Source organism: Sinocyclocheilus grahami, unplaced genomic scaffold, assembly GCF_001515645.1.
Source record: "Sinocyclocheilus grahami isolate Dianchi unplaced genomic scaffold, SAMN03320097.WGS_v1.1 scaffold739.1, whole genome shotgun sequence".
NCBI lineage: Eukaryota > Metazoa > Chordata > Actinopteri > Cypriniformes > Cyprinidae > Sinocyclocheilus > Sinocyclocheilus grahami.
The window spans coordinates 436,441-454,364 of NW_015505918.1; the positions used below are offsets into that span (position 1 = coordinate 436,441).

The 17,924-nt window shown below is 34.9% G+C and overlaps 1 protein-coding gene across 1 annotated transcript in view; it reads left to right on the forward strand.

Moving 5' to 3' along the window:
- The first annotated feature begins 202 nt into the window (after positions 1 to 202).
- The window catches only part of LOC107560699 (complement factor H-like), a 70,461-nt gene continuing 52,739 nt past the window's right edge, over positions 203 to 17,924 (forward strand). The window contains exons 1-10 of the mRNA XM_016244946.1: positions 203 to 307; positions 440 to 607; positions 707 to 812; positions 10,912 to 10,988; positions 14,455 to 14,622; positions 14,713 to 14,818; positions 14,911 to 14,987; positions 16,888 to 17,055; positions 17,146 to 17,251; positions 17,345 to 17,421. Coding sequence (XP_016100432.1) covers positions 238 to 307; positions 440 to 607; positions 707 to 812; positions 10,912 to 10,988; positions 14,455 to 14,622; positions 14,713 to 14,818; positions 14,911 to 14,987; positions 16,888 to 17,055; positions 17,146 to 17,251; positions 17,345 to 17,421 — 1,123 coding nt within the window. The 5' untranslated portion in view covers positions 203 to 237. The remainder of the gene's footprint in view (positions 308 to 439; positions 608 to 706; positions 813 to 10,911; positions 10,989 to 14,454; positions 14,623 to 14,712; positions 14,819 to 14,910; positions 14,988 to 16,887; positions 17,056 to 17,145; positions 17,252 to 17,344; positions 17,422 to 17,924) is intronic.

Sequence of the window (17,924 nt, forward strand, 5' to 3'; positions counted from 1 at the left end):
AAGCGTCCTTCATTTGACTTTAGTAAATTATTCACTTTTTAATCCCGAACTATACAAACAGAGACACCCCCCCCCCCTAAAAAACCCCCAAAAACTAAAGCCCAAGTCAGTTTGGGAGGCGGGGTGAAAATGAAAATTATTCACTTTTTAATCCCGAACTATACAAACAGAGACACCCCCCCCCCTAAAAAACCCCCAAAAACTAAAGCTCAAGTCAGTTTGTGAGGCGAGCTGAAAATGAGAGGTCCTGTACAAATCGTCAGCTTTTCCTGCTTCCTGTTTTCTGTTACCTTTGTGCAAGGTCAAGGTGAGTTTATTAATTTTCATATGTAGAAGGTTATACATAATATATGCACTTCCAACACTTTTTTCTGACCTTAAGTGGTTTGAGAAGGTGTTGACTAGTTCATCTGTTTGTGCTTTTATTTGTGCTTCTCAGAATGTCTTGGAGAGGACATTACTTATGAAAACACACAACCAGTTGTAAATGTTTCATACGCTGATGGTGAAACAGTAGACGTGAACTGCATGACAGGTTATATCGGCTTTTATAAGTTAAAGTGTAAAAATGGGCAATGGCTGACGTTCATTGCACGAAGATGCTCAAGTAAGATAATTGCCAATATGACTACATCATTTTTTTGTTATTAAATTAAAACTGAGCAGATTTGCATTCATCACAGTAACACTTGCTTGATTTCTGTAGAGAAAAAATGTGGTCACCCAGAGGAAACACCAAATGGTTATTTTAAACTTATAGAGGGGAGAGATTATACTTATGGAGCAACAGTGGAGTATACTTGCAAGACAGGGTAAATGTGCTTTATGCGCAGCGTTTCATTTGCTTCCCTCAGTTGTCTTTGTGAATTCAGTTAAAATATGTCCTCTTCAACTTGACACTGCTTCTACTTAAAAACTTTGTGTTTGTAGGTACGAAATGACAAGCAGAATCAATCGGCGTCACTGTAGAATCAAAGGGTGGGATAATTCTGTCCCTGTCTGTGAGGGTAGGCTTTCTTGAAAGTCTGTTTGCACTGTTGTCATTTGATTTATTAAGGTGCTGTAAGCGATTTTTATAGCATGGTACATGGAAAACGATTCTAATCTCTGAATGATACCACTGAAATATTTCCGGCCAGGTCTGTAACAGCCTCCATGTAAAACAAAAACATTGTTTTGCCAACCAGAAGGCTTTTGAGGCGCTTCTGCCTGTCAGTCATTTTGCGCATTCACAGCAGGCACTCCACATTTTGTTGGAAATTGTACACTGCGAGTGTGATAGATTAACAATGCAAAATGTTCACGAACAATGGACAATGAGCATTGCTACAGCTTCTTTCATGATCAGGTGAGACGAAAGCTCCAAAGCGTATGAAAACAGATGCTGAGCTTGATTTGCTCCTGCTTGACACCACAGGTAAACATAGCCTACCTTGGTTGCGCCAAAAAAAAGGTGGGGGTTGAAGAATTAGGGGGGCATGTCTAAATCGGTGACAAAAAAGAAGCTAACGTCACTTACAGCACCACAAGGGTTGCCAGGTTTCCCAAAGCACAGCGTAGAACGTTAGCAACATGCTGGTTGGATTTAGGGGACCTCTACACAATACCGTTTCCAACTAAAAACTGAAAGCCTTTTATGCGTTTTGGCCATTCATTTACACAACAACAACGTTTTGGCGGCACAAACGAGATGTCTTTAGAGAAGTGCTAAAATGGAAATTTGTTTGCTAAATGAGCACCTTCCGCACTATACATTTTTTTTTTTTCAAAGTTGTAAATAAAACAAATATTACTGGAGAATGTTTTCAGAGAAAATACTACATAAGTATTTCTACATTCACGTTTAATTCAGTGGGTTACTTGCTTTTCTTTGTATTAACTATTAATTACCAGCAATTTCTGAGTGATTTTTTTTTCTACACAACTGTTCTAGTATGATCTCTCTTCCCCATCTTCATTCTCTTCATCTTCCAGTGGCAGGTTCAGTAGCCTTGCGTGTAGCAGGACAGTCACATTTTGCATGGTGGAAGTTACAAGAAGCAAATGTACTCTGCTTAGACCTCTATTTAACAGTGGTTCTGTCAGGACCACTATCGTCAGAATGATAGATACTTAGCAAGAGATCAGTAAAAAATTGGGACCTGACAGCTCCCGTTAACGATGTGCTTGAGTTGTACTTAATAGTAAGCGGTCTACATGCTGGTTTGGGAAACAGGCATTGCTCCAATGTTAAAATAACATTTCATGGAGAGCAATTTATCAGGAAATCCAACCTAAATCAGTTTATTTATTTCACAGAGGTGAGATGCCCTGTGATTCACACAGACGGGGAGGTGACTGCATCGGGCAACACAAAGGAAGGAACTCATGGCGATGTTATTTACTTTGAGTGTGTATCTTCTGACAAAAAGCTAGACGGAAATAATGTCATTTATTGTACGGAGAACGGCGTTTGGAGCGGGCCTGTTCCACAATGCATAGGTTAATACCACAGTTTCTTGATTTATTAAAGGGTCAGTTGAAATGCTCAGGACCAAACATAACTAATCCTGGAAACATCATGTATAGCATAAATACAGTCCGAACATACACAAAGCAGTTGGTCAGATGGATAGTATGTCTGAATTTTATCACAGTTTGACAACTCTTTTTGACATACTTGACATTTATTTAAACTTAGCTTTGCATTATTATGTCTTTACAGTAACTTGTCAGCTTGAGGTAACCGAACCTGAAGTAATAAGAACCATTCCATGGGGAAAAACAGTTTTCAAAGCTGGAGAAACGGTGGGGATGATCTGTTCTGGCAAAAACCGGCCCTTTAATAAACAGGAAACATTTACTTGCACAAACAATGGGAATTGGGATTACAAGCCTACTTGTGAGGGTAAGATTGTAGAGAAACACTTCAGGATTTACTGCTGAATTCATTGTGTGTTATCAAAAGCTTGTGAATCTTGTTTCAGAGAGTAGATGTGAAGTTCCACTTAACCAGCACGTGTATCTCCCAAAATATTACTTTAGTGGAGATCTGAATTTGGGAGCAAAGAGATCGTACAGTTGTGAGTCTGGATATCGTGAAACAGCAGCAGAGGCCACATGTACACGAGACGGATGGACACCGAAACCACTGTGTGCTGGTATGTTCTGTCCTGGAGTGTTAACATCTTCACAAAGACATATAATCTAAATTCTATGATTATGTGGATGTTTGTTTTCTAGAAATTATGTGTGACCCACCAACAATCCCAAATGCAAAGATTGTGGGAAGTCAAAAATCAAATTACAAAATCGGTTCAAGAATAGAATATAAATGTCGTCATGGATTTGAACCAGAGGAGCCTGTACAAATCACCTGTGATTCCCAGGGCCAGTGGACAGGCACACGGCAATGCAGTGGTATGGTACAGCTTGATTTTAGTTTATTTCATCATAAATCTCTATAAATACTTTTCATTTGTAAGATGCAACATACATTCTGCCTGAATGATCCATGTTTCAAGTCATAGTTAAATTATTGGTGTATGTCTGCAACTATGACAACACATCAATTGAATTTTATATTAACGTAATACTAATAAAAATGACTATTGTTAATGTATTGTTGAGTATTCAAAAATAAATTATCTTCTTGTACACAGATGGTACCTGTCAGGAGCAAGAACTAAAAAATATAGAAATTCTATTTGGATATCCGAGCACCACTTTACCTTATAAACCTGGCCATATCTTAGTTTTTCGATGCACTGATGACAACATGAGGTTTTACGGCCAACGTGCAATTGAATGCCTGCCAGATGGGAGGTGGAATTACCCATATCCACAATGTGGAGGTACAGACATATTCCACCAACTTTCTGTTGATTCTATTATGTGTTATACAGCTCTATAAATCAGAATAAAATATTAATCATATTTAATAATTGACTACCATCAACATTAACATCTTACATTGATCTAATTGTATCTTGTATATATTTTGCGTCCTCTAGGGAAGGTTCAGTGCTCCCAACCAACAAAAAACTTGCAGTTTGTGACACTGTCAGATGAGAAAACTGAATACAGCAACTTTGAGATACTGACATACACGTGCAATAAACCGTACAATGAAATTCCAAGAGGAGTTTTGATGTGTCAAAATGGAAAATGGAACGAAACGTTTGACTGCAAAAGTGAGTCACCAAGAAATGTTGCATTCATATTCCATTCAGTTTAATCACAGTTTTGAGTTATTGCAGAAAGATCTGAGACACAGAAACATTCACACAGAAACACGTTATAGGAAAATTGCCTACTTCCCTCTTCTGAAATTGTAATTACGAGTTTGTCACGTTCAAGTGCTTTGTTGTCGGAAAGAACAGGAATCATGGACCGTTCATTAATTCATCCTTGCCTGTTCCTTGGGGAAATCTCATAAAAGGTATAAAATATATTTAGTCAATATCCAACAGGTTTTGAATCAAATGTAGCATTCCATTCATTGGTAACCATATAAACATTCACTGCACTGTAGATATTAAGCTTGCTGACGATTCTGCAATTTCGGTCAAATAAATGCTATTTTCGCTTTGTTCAATACATAATGGCAAGATAAAGCAATGTAGATGCTGTGGGGAAAACAAATAAAACTTTACAGTACTAAAGCTATGTTTCTCCCCTCTGCCATGTTTCAAATTTGACTTGGAAACTCGGGTATCAAAATTGTCTCCCAGTCTCTCAGTTGTAAATACGACTTGAGTGGCCATTCATGTACAATTTTGGATTAGGAAACTTTTTTTTTTATATATAATTTCAAAAGCATTTGAAAGCAGCATTAATCCTACATTATAGGCTATTTCCTGATGTGAGAACCCTAATGTATGGCAGTATATTGAGTTTGTGCATTAGCTCTTAAAGTGACAACAGCCTAATATACCTGCTGCTGTCTGTCATTTAATGGTAATTAAACAACCGAGAACAAAAAGAAAATCACCCACAGCTCTTGGCTGAATAACTTTTGTGGCATTAACAAATTATATATTGAATTTGTAGAGTGAAGACTATACAGTGTTATTTTATATTTGATTATTCGATTTCTGTACCTGAATACTACTATGAGACAGACTTAAAAACTTATAACACTGTTTATTTCATTTGTACGGTACCTTTGTTTTGTATTTATTTGTGCTACTGCTTGTAATTTGTTTATTTGTATTGAAACTGAACATGATAACTGAATCATTAGAATAATTTATTAGAACATGAGGTTACATGAGACAACAAAATTAAAACTTTTTTTTTTTTTGGTGACGGGACCAATGAAAATGTTGACGAGTCAACTTTGGCATGCCCCACCGGGCCAGTAGAAACTATCCTTAGCATTGAGCCCTGCTCTGTCTAATTTAAAACATGGAGAATGCTAGATCTAACAAGCCAAAACAACTGATGAAAATAACCATCGTCTTTACCCTTCCAGTAAAAAATTGTGCTTGAAACATCAATGACAGCTTTAACTGGTCAATGCTCATAAGTGACCATGTTGGGTGGGATAATTAGCTGCACCTCAAGTGGTTCTTTGCCTCCATGTTGTACATTAAAATTGTGTAATGCATACCTATAGCCATGGTGTCACGATCTGTGCTGGGAGGAGCGCAGAACGAGGAACAAGGAGACATGGAGTACATAAAAGTCTTTAATCCTTGGAAACACAGGGGAATTATACAACATCCAATGAGTAGAACCGACAAAGGAAGACTGAACAAACAGGAACTTAAATACAAGGGATAATTACTCAACACAGGTGTCAGGAATCATAATCAAACTAAACGAGGAACATGACCAAATAAGGAAAAACAGGAACAGAAACAGGGGCAAAACACGACACAGAACAGTCCAGAATACTGACACATGGATTATCCATTACATATATGAAATAACTGAAATTCTGTAAGTGTCCATAAGGATGAAGTGTACAAGCTTGTACAGTATGGACATAAAAATGCTGGATGTATAATGGATCTAAATGGAAATGTGACATTGTTATTTGTTTAGGTAAGATCTGTCCACCTCCTCCGTATCTTCAACATGGAGACTACAGCATCAACAGTACAAAAGATGAAGTGATCACAGCAGTATCTTACACTTGCCAGTCTTACTATGTAATTACCAAGCAACAGGATGTTTATAAGTGTGTGGATGGGAAATGGGAGACTCCTCCGAAATGCCTGAGTGAGTCATTTTTGTCATTTTAATTTGTAATTGTTTTGTACTGTTTTTAATGTTATGTTTATGTTTGTCTCTGTCGTAGGACCTTGTGAAATTGATGATATTGTCGAGATGTACAATCTACAGCTTCCTACAGAAAAGGTCTACATAAGGCATGCTGAAAAGTATACACTTAGCTGTAGAGATGGATGGAATACTGGAAGTGAGCTGAAACCGTATGTGGATGTGTCATGCTCCAATGGGAATCTACAGATTGACAAAAGTTGTGAGTATTATTTCGTTTTCAGAACCTGAATTAGTCATATTGGTGATCTATACAATTATTGATTTATTATTTATTTGGTTGTTTTTTTAGGTAACTAGGTATAAACTGGAGTGGTGATTGAGGTACCCCATTCAGTAAAAATGACAAATTAATTTTTATACAAAAGAGGACATCCCTAAAAGAAGGTCTCGAGAGATTCTGTCAGGTTTAGCTCACTTCTGGTACAAATTTGCCCCATAATATAGCTAAGTATGTACACACACAAACTTGTACATATATCCCATTCAGCTACAAATGTAAAAATAATTTTTTTATATGTATTATCTCGCAGAAAATGGATTTCTTTGTATTTCTTATCTATGTCAACGTTCCTTCAAAAACCTTTTTCTTTTTTTTTTATTAAAAAAATTTAATAATTAGGCTGACTTTGGTGTGGAATTTAGTTCAACATATTGCTCACATTTATTTTATTAAAGCAAAACATATTTTGCTCACAATTTTGAACCAAAGTGACATACTCATGACCGTCTTCTGTGGAATACCATCTATCCATTCATCGCCATAACTGTTTATCCTCTGTAAGGTTCTGGGTTGCTTTGTGTGAAAAACAGAATGACATTTAAGTAGTTTTTCCTTTAAAATATTGTTTTCCCCCATTTTAAATCTGGCACACAAGAGAGAATGTCTGTTCATTTGCATTAAAGCGCCATCAATGAACGCACTCAACACCTCTTCTGTTAGAGGTGTTCAAATCTAACACCTTGACAGAAGATGAGAGAGCCAATGAGGTCTGTGTACAGTTTTTTCTCCTCCTTATTGAGTGTGTTCACTTCAAATGACTTGAAATAACGCACACACATCATTTGGACTATTATGTGACATTGGGAGCTTAAAGGAATAGTTAACACAAAAATAAAAATGTACTCACTCTTAGGCCATCCAAGATGTAGATGAGTTTGTTTCTTCATCAGAACCGATTTGGAGAAATTTAGCATAACATGACTTGCTCACCAACGGATCATCTGCAGTGAATGGGCGCCGTCAGAATGAGAGTCCAAACAGTTGATAAAAACGTCACAATAATCCACAAGTAATCCACATGACTCCAGTCCATCAGTTAACATCTTGTGAAGTGAAAAGCTACATGTTTGTAAGAAACAAAACCATCATTAAGATATTTTTAAACTTCAAACTACTGCTTCCACCTAAATATGAGTCCTCTATTCATAATATTGCTTTCTCCTGTGAAAAAGTTGTCTCATCTGAATCAGAAGAGAAATTAACACCACACTAGTTTCACGTCTCTCCTATCACACCACAGACTGGATCTCTTGTAAATGTTACTCTTGCACCTCAGTTATCAAGTTCAGTGAAAATGTTTTCAGAGGACTCGAGTAAATATACCGTTGTAATATTATTGCCGTTTTTTATGTGTTGGTAGGCCATTTTTTGTACAATGTAATAGAATATATATGCTGTGAGATGACAAACTATCAATATTTTGATATTTTAACTAATCAATATTTTATGTCCACATATTTATTTGGCAAGTGGCCATGCAATAAGAGGAATAATATACAGTGAATCAGTCATTTTCACAAAATTAACTAACAGTAAATGATTGATCACCCTGTAATTATTATTATTATTATTATTACAACACTGAAAGTTTAGCCTAATGAAACTCACAGTACAATGTAGGTGTAACACGTATATTCTGTTCTGGTTTAGTTTCTCTGTGTTCCCGTGTGCCTGAGTTTCCTAGTTTGTTTCCATGGTTTCTGATTAATTAGCTCCTCACCTGTTTCTGTTCTTACTGATTACTCCATGCGTTTACTGTAAGCCCTTAGTTTTTCATTAGTTCTTTTATATTATTTTATGTATTCTATTATATTTGTTTCTTTGTGGTTTGCTAACTCCTGTGATTTCCAGTGCTTTCCTTGTGGATTATTATTAGGGAACTCTTGGTTTTGAATTCTACTCTTTTGTCGTGGGCTTTATACAGCAACAAGTAACAGTAGGCCTACTCACAAAATGTCCCCCCCCCCCTAATTTATCAGAAAAAAAGATAAAGCTGGAACAAAGTGTATACTTTATAATATAATATAATAATCATACTATATGACACCCATTTAAATATATCCCGTGATGATTTATAATATCTAATTTATAAATGCATTTACAAAAGCTTTGCTCATGCACAATCACAATAGGGAGAATGTATTAGAAATGCTGACTTCTGTTTAACCAATAGAATTGTAAATTTACAGAGTGCAGTGAATTACTTGAAATCATTACACCATACAAAAAGGATTGAAATGATTAAAGCTTATTCTTTCACAATGGCCTCTGATGTGTAATTGTCTCACTTTTTTCACCTCTCATGAGTTTATATATATATATACAGTGGGTACGGAAAGTATTCAGACCCCCTTAAATGTTTCACTCTTTGTTATATTGCAGCCATTTGCTAAAATCATTTAAGTTAATTTTTTTTCCTCATTAATGTACACACAGCACCCCATATTGACAGAAAAACACAGAATTGTTGACATTTTTGCAGATTTTATACAAATAAAGTTGCTTTAATTAGCAATTTACCAGTGATTGTTTATTTGGTGAAAAAACATGTAACAGCTTTAAATTCTGACCTTCAAGAAATTACATTATTGGTTTGCTACAGCATGACAAGTAGTAATCACAAGTAAATAATGTTTTATCCATTTTTACAAATGTTGTAGCACTGAACATATTTTTTAATCTCAGCCTTCAGCCCTGTTATTGAGCCTATGAAACAATGATCTACAGTATACCTGAGCTTAATTTTATGCCAAACTGTAAAACCTTGTTGCTCATTCTGGAATTTTTGATGAATAGGAAAAAAATGCTCATCTAATGTTTAATTTTACATTTAGGATAAATGTCAAAAATGGGGGGAAAAACACACACATTTTGAACGTATTGAATGGGCCAAAGCTCAGCAAACACTTGACAACTATTTACATATCAGTGTTTATCAAACGTCCACAGTGTAAGGTCCAGTAAATGACGTCCAACTTTTACGGGAAAGAAAAAAACTTATTTATTCAGTGTAAGATGAGGAGGATCATCTAGGTCATACGAGACAACAACATTTTTAGTTTTTCATTTTTAAGTATCAAGTCTTTATCTATCTCCGATTTTTCCACTGCAGTATTGCAATTGCAGTTACAGATATATTATGCAATTGCTGTGTTATTGCTGTTTTGTAAGCTTGTATATTATGAAACTTCTGTCATCTCACTCATTTCTGTAGTTTCTTTCTTTACAATGCTCTGTGGGACAGATTAATTTATCAAATACTGTTCTTCTTGAAATATAGAGTACACCATGCAGTGAAAAAAAAATCTATCAGGTGTAACCTCTACAGCACAGCAATTAAGACATAAATTATTTTGCAACTCACTTTTTGCTTCCTGTTAACTGTATGTTACATAAATGTGACTTTAGAAGTTTGACCTCTCAAATTTGTCTTTTGGTTTGTCAAATGCGAATTGCAGTAAATATTGTTGTACACAGAGAGGTCTGGGTTAAAAGCGATGACTTTTTGTTGATCCACAAGCAAGGAAAAGTTTCAGAGACAAAAACTAAAAAGTTAAATCTTAAGTGAACTCAAAACTAGGTTTTCTATACAACTCTTTAGCTTTGTATTTTAGTTGTTTGCATTAGGTTGTCAAAGTCAAGGCAATGCATTATTTTGTAATGTAATTTTTCTTTTCAATTTGATTTTATTGACTTGAATTTAAATGTTAGACATACTGTAATGCGCTTCTTAAAATTTAGAAATATACTCGAACTGCATGATACCAAAATACACTGATACAACCTCCTGTGTGTTCAGTTGACAAATGTAAACATCAGATAAATCTTTTTTTTTAATCAAAATATCATTGTGCATGTTCATGGAGTGGTCTGATGTAAAAGCATCCACCTTTTGACTTTAGTAAATGATTAACGTTTTGATCCCCCATCATACAAACAGAGACCAAAATCAGAAAACAAAAGCATTTGTGAGATGAGCTGAAAATGAGAGTTCCTGTACAAATCATTAGTTTTTCCTGTTTCCTGTTTACTGTTACCTTTGTGCAAATTAGTTTATTAATTTTATTAAGTAGAATACTATACTTATTATATGCACTTCCAACACTTTTAAGAAACCTTAAGTGGTTTCAGAAGGTGCTGTTCAATCTGTTTGATTTCTGCAGAGAAAAGATGTAGTCATCCAGGCGACACACCAAATGGTGATTTTAAACTTATAGAGGGGACAGAGTACGTTTTTGGAACAACAGTTGTGTATAATTGCAAGAAAGGGTAAATATGCTTATGCTTTTTTATCATATGAAATGTATACTTTCCTCTTTGAGTTAGACACTCTTGTACTTGTAAAAACATTGTGTTCACAGGTATGAAATGACAAGCAGAATCAATCACCGTACCTGCAGAGCTCAAGGATGGGACAACGCCGTCCCTGTCTGTGAGGGTACGATTTAATATCACCATCATAGAAAAGTGACTCATAAGCTAGAAGAGAACTATAACTAAAAAGATTTATAGATGTATTATTGAGTGATTGTTTTGTTGCTTTCTTTATTTGTTATAGGTATATAGGTATATAAACTCTTTGGGCCTCTTCGTTTAGGGGTCACACCTGGCTCCTTCGTGGTCAAAAGTGATCGAAGCCTTGAACTGTAACTTATTTTTTTCAGGAAAATCAATGTAATATATGTTTGTTTAATAATATTTTTTGATTACTATTTAGAATTTTAGGGGATTTTATGATACTGTGCAATATTTATAAAATTTGAATTAGCTATTTTTTTCCATTAAAATTAATATATTTGTATTTATTTAATTATTTATTTATTACTTTTCAATAAATGCAATATTTAATGTTAAAACCGAGTGAAACGTTTCAAATCCATTTTTTGAAGTGAGAATTGTGCCATCTGGTGGCATAAAAAAATTAAGACTTGTGTAATGTCATGTAAACTCCTGTATAGTTCCCTACATACATATATACAGAGGCCTTTGGATTCCCATTGTTTTTTAGACATAATTTATTCCTTTTATTAGGTTTTACTTTTAGATATATATTTAGACATTGTAATAGAGTACTTTTTGTCAATGTTTAGATATTTTTTGGTTAGATAAATATCAGGTTTTGCATTATGATTTCAATCAATCATTGAATATTCTAAAAATTTGATCTGTGCAGTCAGTTCATTTCTCTGTGTGTGTGTGAGAGAGAGAGAGAGCGAGAGAGAGAGAAGAGAGAGAGAGAGAGAGATAATCTTTTGTATTTTTTTTTTCATTTAATTTCATATATTCTAAAAAAAATTGCTCTGTTGCAGTCTTACCAGTTCATATCTATGTGTGTGTGTGTGTGTGTGTGTGCATGTTTATGTGGTTTATGAGGACATAAATTTGTATAATAACATGGGTATGACATAGGTATTACAACGAGAAGGTGATTTATGAGGACATTTTCAGTGTCCCCGTAATTCAAAAGGCTTATAAATAATTCAGAATTCGTTTTTTTGAAAATCTAAAAATGCAGAAAGTTTCCTGTGAGGGGTTGGTTTAGGGGTAGGGTTGGTGTAGGGCAATAGAAAATACGGTTTGTACAGTATAAAAACCATTACGCCTATGGAGAGTCCCCATAAACCATAAAAACAAACCTGTGTGTGTGCGTGGGTGTCTATTTTGCACTCTTGATATTTTAGAGAATCACCCCTTGATTGCTGTGTACTTTTGTTCTGCACATTGGATGATTTGTAGTTTGTACCACCAAAAAATTCTTGGAGTTTTCATATTTTTTCGTATTTCCCAATTATTTCCTATGTCGGTCATTTTTGACCTCGAAGGAGCCAAGTGTAACTTTTTTTTCTGTTGACCCTTTAACATATCCGAATCATGTCCATGATTTTTTTATGTGTGTTTACATAGCTAATGTGACAAAAGTCACCAAGTGTCATCTCATTCCGATGAAGCCACGATATTTAAAACTTCGGAAAAAAAAAAATGTTGTTTCAGTCAAAAATGACCAAAGAGGCTCAGAGGGTTAAAAAAAATAGATATTTGTTCGACCTTAGTTTAATTTTTATTTTAACTTCAAAGTGGAGCTTAATGTAGTCAACACACTAATATTTGTAAATGGAATGAGATTATTTACTTGTCGTCCTGTCATGCTGTAGAAAGGGTCCAATTGTCTTTTTTAGGCAACAGCACTCACATGCAAAATGTGTGATATGGCTAAACATTATTATTAGGCAACAACAAAATTAGCTACTGTAATAACTACTTACTTCAATGATTATATTATTCAAAACACTAAGAATGTTTTATCATTTCAGTTGTCCAGAAAGTGACTAACTTCACGGGAGAGCAATCCAAACATTCGAAATTAGCTACTTGTCATACTACCTTAATTTTCAGTTAATACACTACCTATTATATCATCGTCATGGACCAAAGGTAGTTCAAAACTGTTTACTAGCTAGAGCAAACTGTTCCAGAAAGTTTTCTTTAGCAAGCTGTTTCAAACTTTCGATTCAATTTTGCTTTAATAAGATTGCTTTAATCCAGAACTGTCTCTCCTGTCTCTGTACTCTATTAATTGGTGTTGTTTGTTTTCGGGGCAGTTGTGGCGTAATGGTTAGAGAGTTGGACTTGTAACCTGAAGGTTACAGGTTTGAGTCTCAGTACCAGCAGGGATTGTAGGTGGGGAGTGAATGAATAGCGCTCTCTTCCACTTTCAATATCCACGACAGAGGTGCCCTTTAGCAAGGCACCGAACCTCCAGTTGCGCTGCAGCAATGGCTGCTCACTGATCCGTGTGTGTGTGTGTGTGTGTGTGTGCAGATGGATGGAATAAATGCAGAGCACAATTTCTGAGTATGGGTTACCATCCTTGGTATCACGTCACTTTCACTTTCATTTTCAACACCATTCCAAATACAATAACCGGAAAAAAACTTTCTGTAGTTTCTTTCTTTACAATGCTCTGTGGGACAGATTAATTTATTAAATACTGTTCTTCTTGAAATATAGAGTACACCATGCAGTGAAAAAAAATCTATCAGGTGTAACCTCTACAGCACAGCAATTAAAACATCAATTATTTTGCAACTTACTTTTTGCTTCCTGTCTAACTGTATGTTACATAAATGTGACTTTAGAAGTTTGACCTCTCAAATTTGTCTTTTGGTTTGTCAAATGCGAACTGCAGTAAATACTGTTGTACACAGAGAGGTCTGGGTTAAAAGCGATGACTTTTTGTTGATCCACAAGCAAGGAAAAGTTTCAGAGACAAAGACTCTTAAGTGAACTCAAAACGAGGGTTTCTATACAAATCTTTAGCTTTGTATTTTAGTTGTTTTCATTAGGTTGTCAAAGTCAAGGCAATGAATTATTTTGTAATGTCATTTTTCTTTTTAATTTGATTTTATTGACTTGAATTTAAATGTTAGACATATTGTAATGCACTTCTTAAAATTTAGAAATATACTCGAACTGCATGATACCAAAATACACTGATATAACCTCCTGTGTGTTCAGTTGACAAATGTAAACGTCAGATAAATATTTTGTTTTAATCAAAATATCATTGTGCATGTTCATGGAGTGGTCTGATGTAAAAGCATCCACCTTTTGACTTTAGTAAATGATTAACGTTTTGATCCCCCATCATACAAACAGAGACCAAAATCAGAAAACAAAAGCATTTGTGAGATGAGCTGAAAATGAGAGTTCCTGTACAAATCATTTGTTTTTCCTGTTTCCTGTTTACTGTTACCTTTGTGCAAAGTCAAGATTAGTTTATTAATTTTATTAAGTAGAATACTATACTTATTATATGCACTTCCAACACTTTTAAGTGACCTTAAGTGGTTTCAGAAGGTGCTGTGCAGTGCATTTTTGTATGTGTGTTTGTTTGTTCTTCTCAGGATGTCTTCGAGAGGACATTAAATATGAAAACACAGAACCAGTTGAGAAAGCTTCATACGCTGATGGTGAAACAGTGAGAGTGAACTGCATAACAGGTTATACTGGCTTGTATAGATTAAACTGTGAAAAAGGAGAATGGAAAAAATCCATTGAGCGACCATGTGCAAGTAAGAGAATTGTCAATACGATGACGATATAATTTTTTCATTAACAAATCAGTGTTACCATGTTAAGTTCAATTTGTTTGATTTCTGCAGAGAGAAGATGTAGTCATCCGGGCGACACACCAAATGGTGATTTTAAACTTATAGAGGGGACAGAGTACGTTTTTGGAACAACAGTTGTGTATAATTGCAAGAAAGGGTAAATATGCTTATGCTTTTTTATCATATGAAATGTATACTTTCCTCTTTGAGTTAGACACTCTTGTACTTGTAAAAACATTGTGTTCACAGGTATGAAATGGCAAGCAGAATCAATCACCGTACCTGCAGAGCTCAAGGATGGGACAACGCCGTCCCTGTCTGTGAGGGTACGATTTAATATCTCATCATAGAATAGTGACTCATAAGCTAGAAGAGAACTATAACTAAAAAGATTTATAGATGTATTATTGAGTGATTGTTTTGTTGCTTTCTTTATTTGTTATAGGTATATAGGTATATAAACTCTTTGGGCCTCTTCGTTTAGGGGTCACACCTGGCTCCTTCGTGGTCAAAAGTGATCGAAGCCTTGAACTGTAACTTATTTTTTTCAGGAAAATCAATGTAATATATGTTTGTTTAATAATATTTTTTGATTACTATTTAGAATTTTAGGGGATTTTATGATACTGTGCAATATTTATAAAATTTGAATTAGCTATTTTTTTCCATTAAAATTAATATATTTGTATTTATTTAATTATTTATTTATTACTTTTCAATAAATGCAATATTTAATGTTAAAACCGAGTGAAACGTTTCAAATCCATTTTTTGAAGTGAGAATTGTGCCATCTGGTGGCATAAAAAAATTAAGACTTGTGTAATGTCATGTAAACTCCTGTATAGTTCCCTACATACATATATACAGAGGCCTTTGGATTCCCATTGTTTTTTAGACATAATTTCTTCCTTTTATTAGGTTTTACTTTTAGATATATATATTTAGACATTCTAATAGAGTACTTCTTGTCAAGGTTTAGATATTTTTTGGTTAGATAAATATCAGGTTTTGCATTATGATTTCAATCAATCATTGAATATTCTCAAAATTTGCTCTGTGTGTGTGTGTGTGTGTGTGTGTGTGTGCGTGGGTGTCTATTTTGCACTCTTGATATTTTAGAGAATCACCCCTTGATTGCTGTGTACTTTTGTTCTGCACAGTGGCTGATTAGTAGTTTGTACCAGCAAAAGATTCTTGGAGTCTTCATATTTTTTCCCAATTATTTCCTATATCGGTCATTTTTTACCTCGAAGGAGCCAAGTGTGACTTTTTTTCTATTGACCCTTTAACATATCCGAATCATTTTGTGTGTGTTTACATAGCTAATGTGACAAAAGTCACCAAGTGTCATCTCATTCCGATGAAGCCACGATATTTAAAAATTCGAAATAAATTTGTTTCAGTCAAAAATGACCAAAGAGGCCCAGAGGGTTAACAAAATAGATATTTGTTCAACCTTAGTTTAATTTTTATTTTAACTTCAAAGTGGAGCTTAATGTAGTCAACACACTAATATTTGTAAATGGAATGAGATTATTTACTTGTCGTCCTGTCATTGTTACGGGGCTGACGAGACGTGAGATGTGCGGATCCATATGCAAGCTTTATTTTGGAAAAGACAGAGACGTGGTCATGAAACAGGCATGGGTCAGATAAAGGCAGACAGGTATATGGCGGGCAAAACACAAGAATAGTCCTAGGGCTAGCGTGGGCCGATGAACTGCAGACAGAATCAGAAGGGGCAAGACTAAGGGAGAAATCCAGGAAACCAGGCAAAGATCAGAAACCGAGAAAACAGCTAAGGCTAAGGCTAAGGCTGGGAAACGACTGAGGGCTCTGCAGGGTAGCTATCCAAAGATATGTGCTAAACAATACTCGGCAGAGGGAAGGGATCAGAGTGAGAGTTCATGGAGTGGTCTGATGTAAAAGCATCCACCTTTTGACTTTAGTAAATGATCAACAACCCCCATCATACAAACAGAGACCAAAATCAGAAAACAAAAGCATTTGTGAGATGAGCTGAAAATGAGAGTTCCTGTACAAATCATTAGTTTTTCCTGTTTCCTGTTACCTTTGTGCAAAGTCAAGGTTAGTTTATTAATTTTATTAAGTAGAATACTATACTTATTATATGCACTTCCAACACTTTTAAGAAACCTTAAGTGGTTTCAGAAGGTGCTGTGCAGTACATTTTTGTATGTGTGTTTGTTTGTTCGTTCTTCTCAGGATGTCTTCGAGAGGACATTAAATATGAAAACACAGAACCAGTTGAGAAAGCTTCATACGCTGATGGTGAAACAGTGAGAGTGAACTGCATAACAGGTTATACTGGCTTGTATAGATTAAAGTGTGAAAAAGGAGAATGGAAAAAATCCATTGAGCGACCATGTGCAAGTAAGAGAATTGTCAACATGATGACGAAATCAGTTTTTCATTAACAAATCAGTGTTACCATGTTAAGTTCAATCTGTTTGATTTCTGCAGAGAGAAGATGTAGTCATCCAGGCGACACACCAAATGGTGATTTTAAACTTATAGAGGGGACAGAGTACGTTTTTGGAACAACAGTTGTGTATAATTGCAAGAAAGGGTAAATATGCTTATGCTTTTTTTATCATATGAAATGTATACTTTCCTCTTTGAGTTTGACACTCTTGTACTTGTAAAAACATTGTGTTCACAGGTATGAAATGGCAAGCAGAATCAATCACCGTACCTGCAGAGCTCAAGGATGGGACAACGTCGTTCCTGTCTGTGAGGGTACGATTTAATATCTCATCATAGAATAGTGACTCATAAGCTAGAAGAGAACTATAACTAAAAATATTTATAGATGTATTATTGAGTGATTGTTTTGTTGGTTTCTTTATTTGTTATAGGTATATAGGTATATTAACTCTTTGGGCCTCTTCGTTTAGGGGTCACACCTGGCTCCTTCGCGGTCAAAAGTGATCGAAGCCTTGAACTGTAACTTACTTTTTTCAGGAAAATTAATGTAATATATGTTTGTTTAATAATATTTTTTGATTATTATTTAGAATTTTAGGGGATTTTATGATACTGTGCAATATTTATACAATTTTAATTAGCTATTTTTTCCATTAAAATTTATATATTTTTATTTATTTAATTATTTATTTATGATTTTTCAATAAATGCAATATTTAATGTTAAAACAGAGTGAAACATTTCAAAACCATTTTTTGAAGTGAGAATTGTGCCATCTGGTGGCATAAAAAAATTAAGACTTGTGTAATGTCATG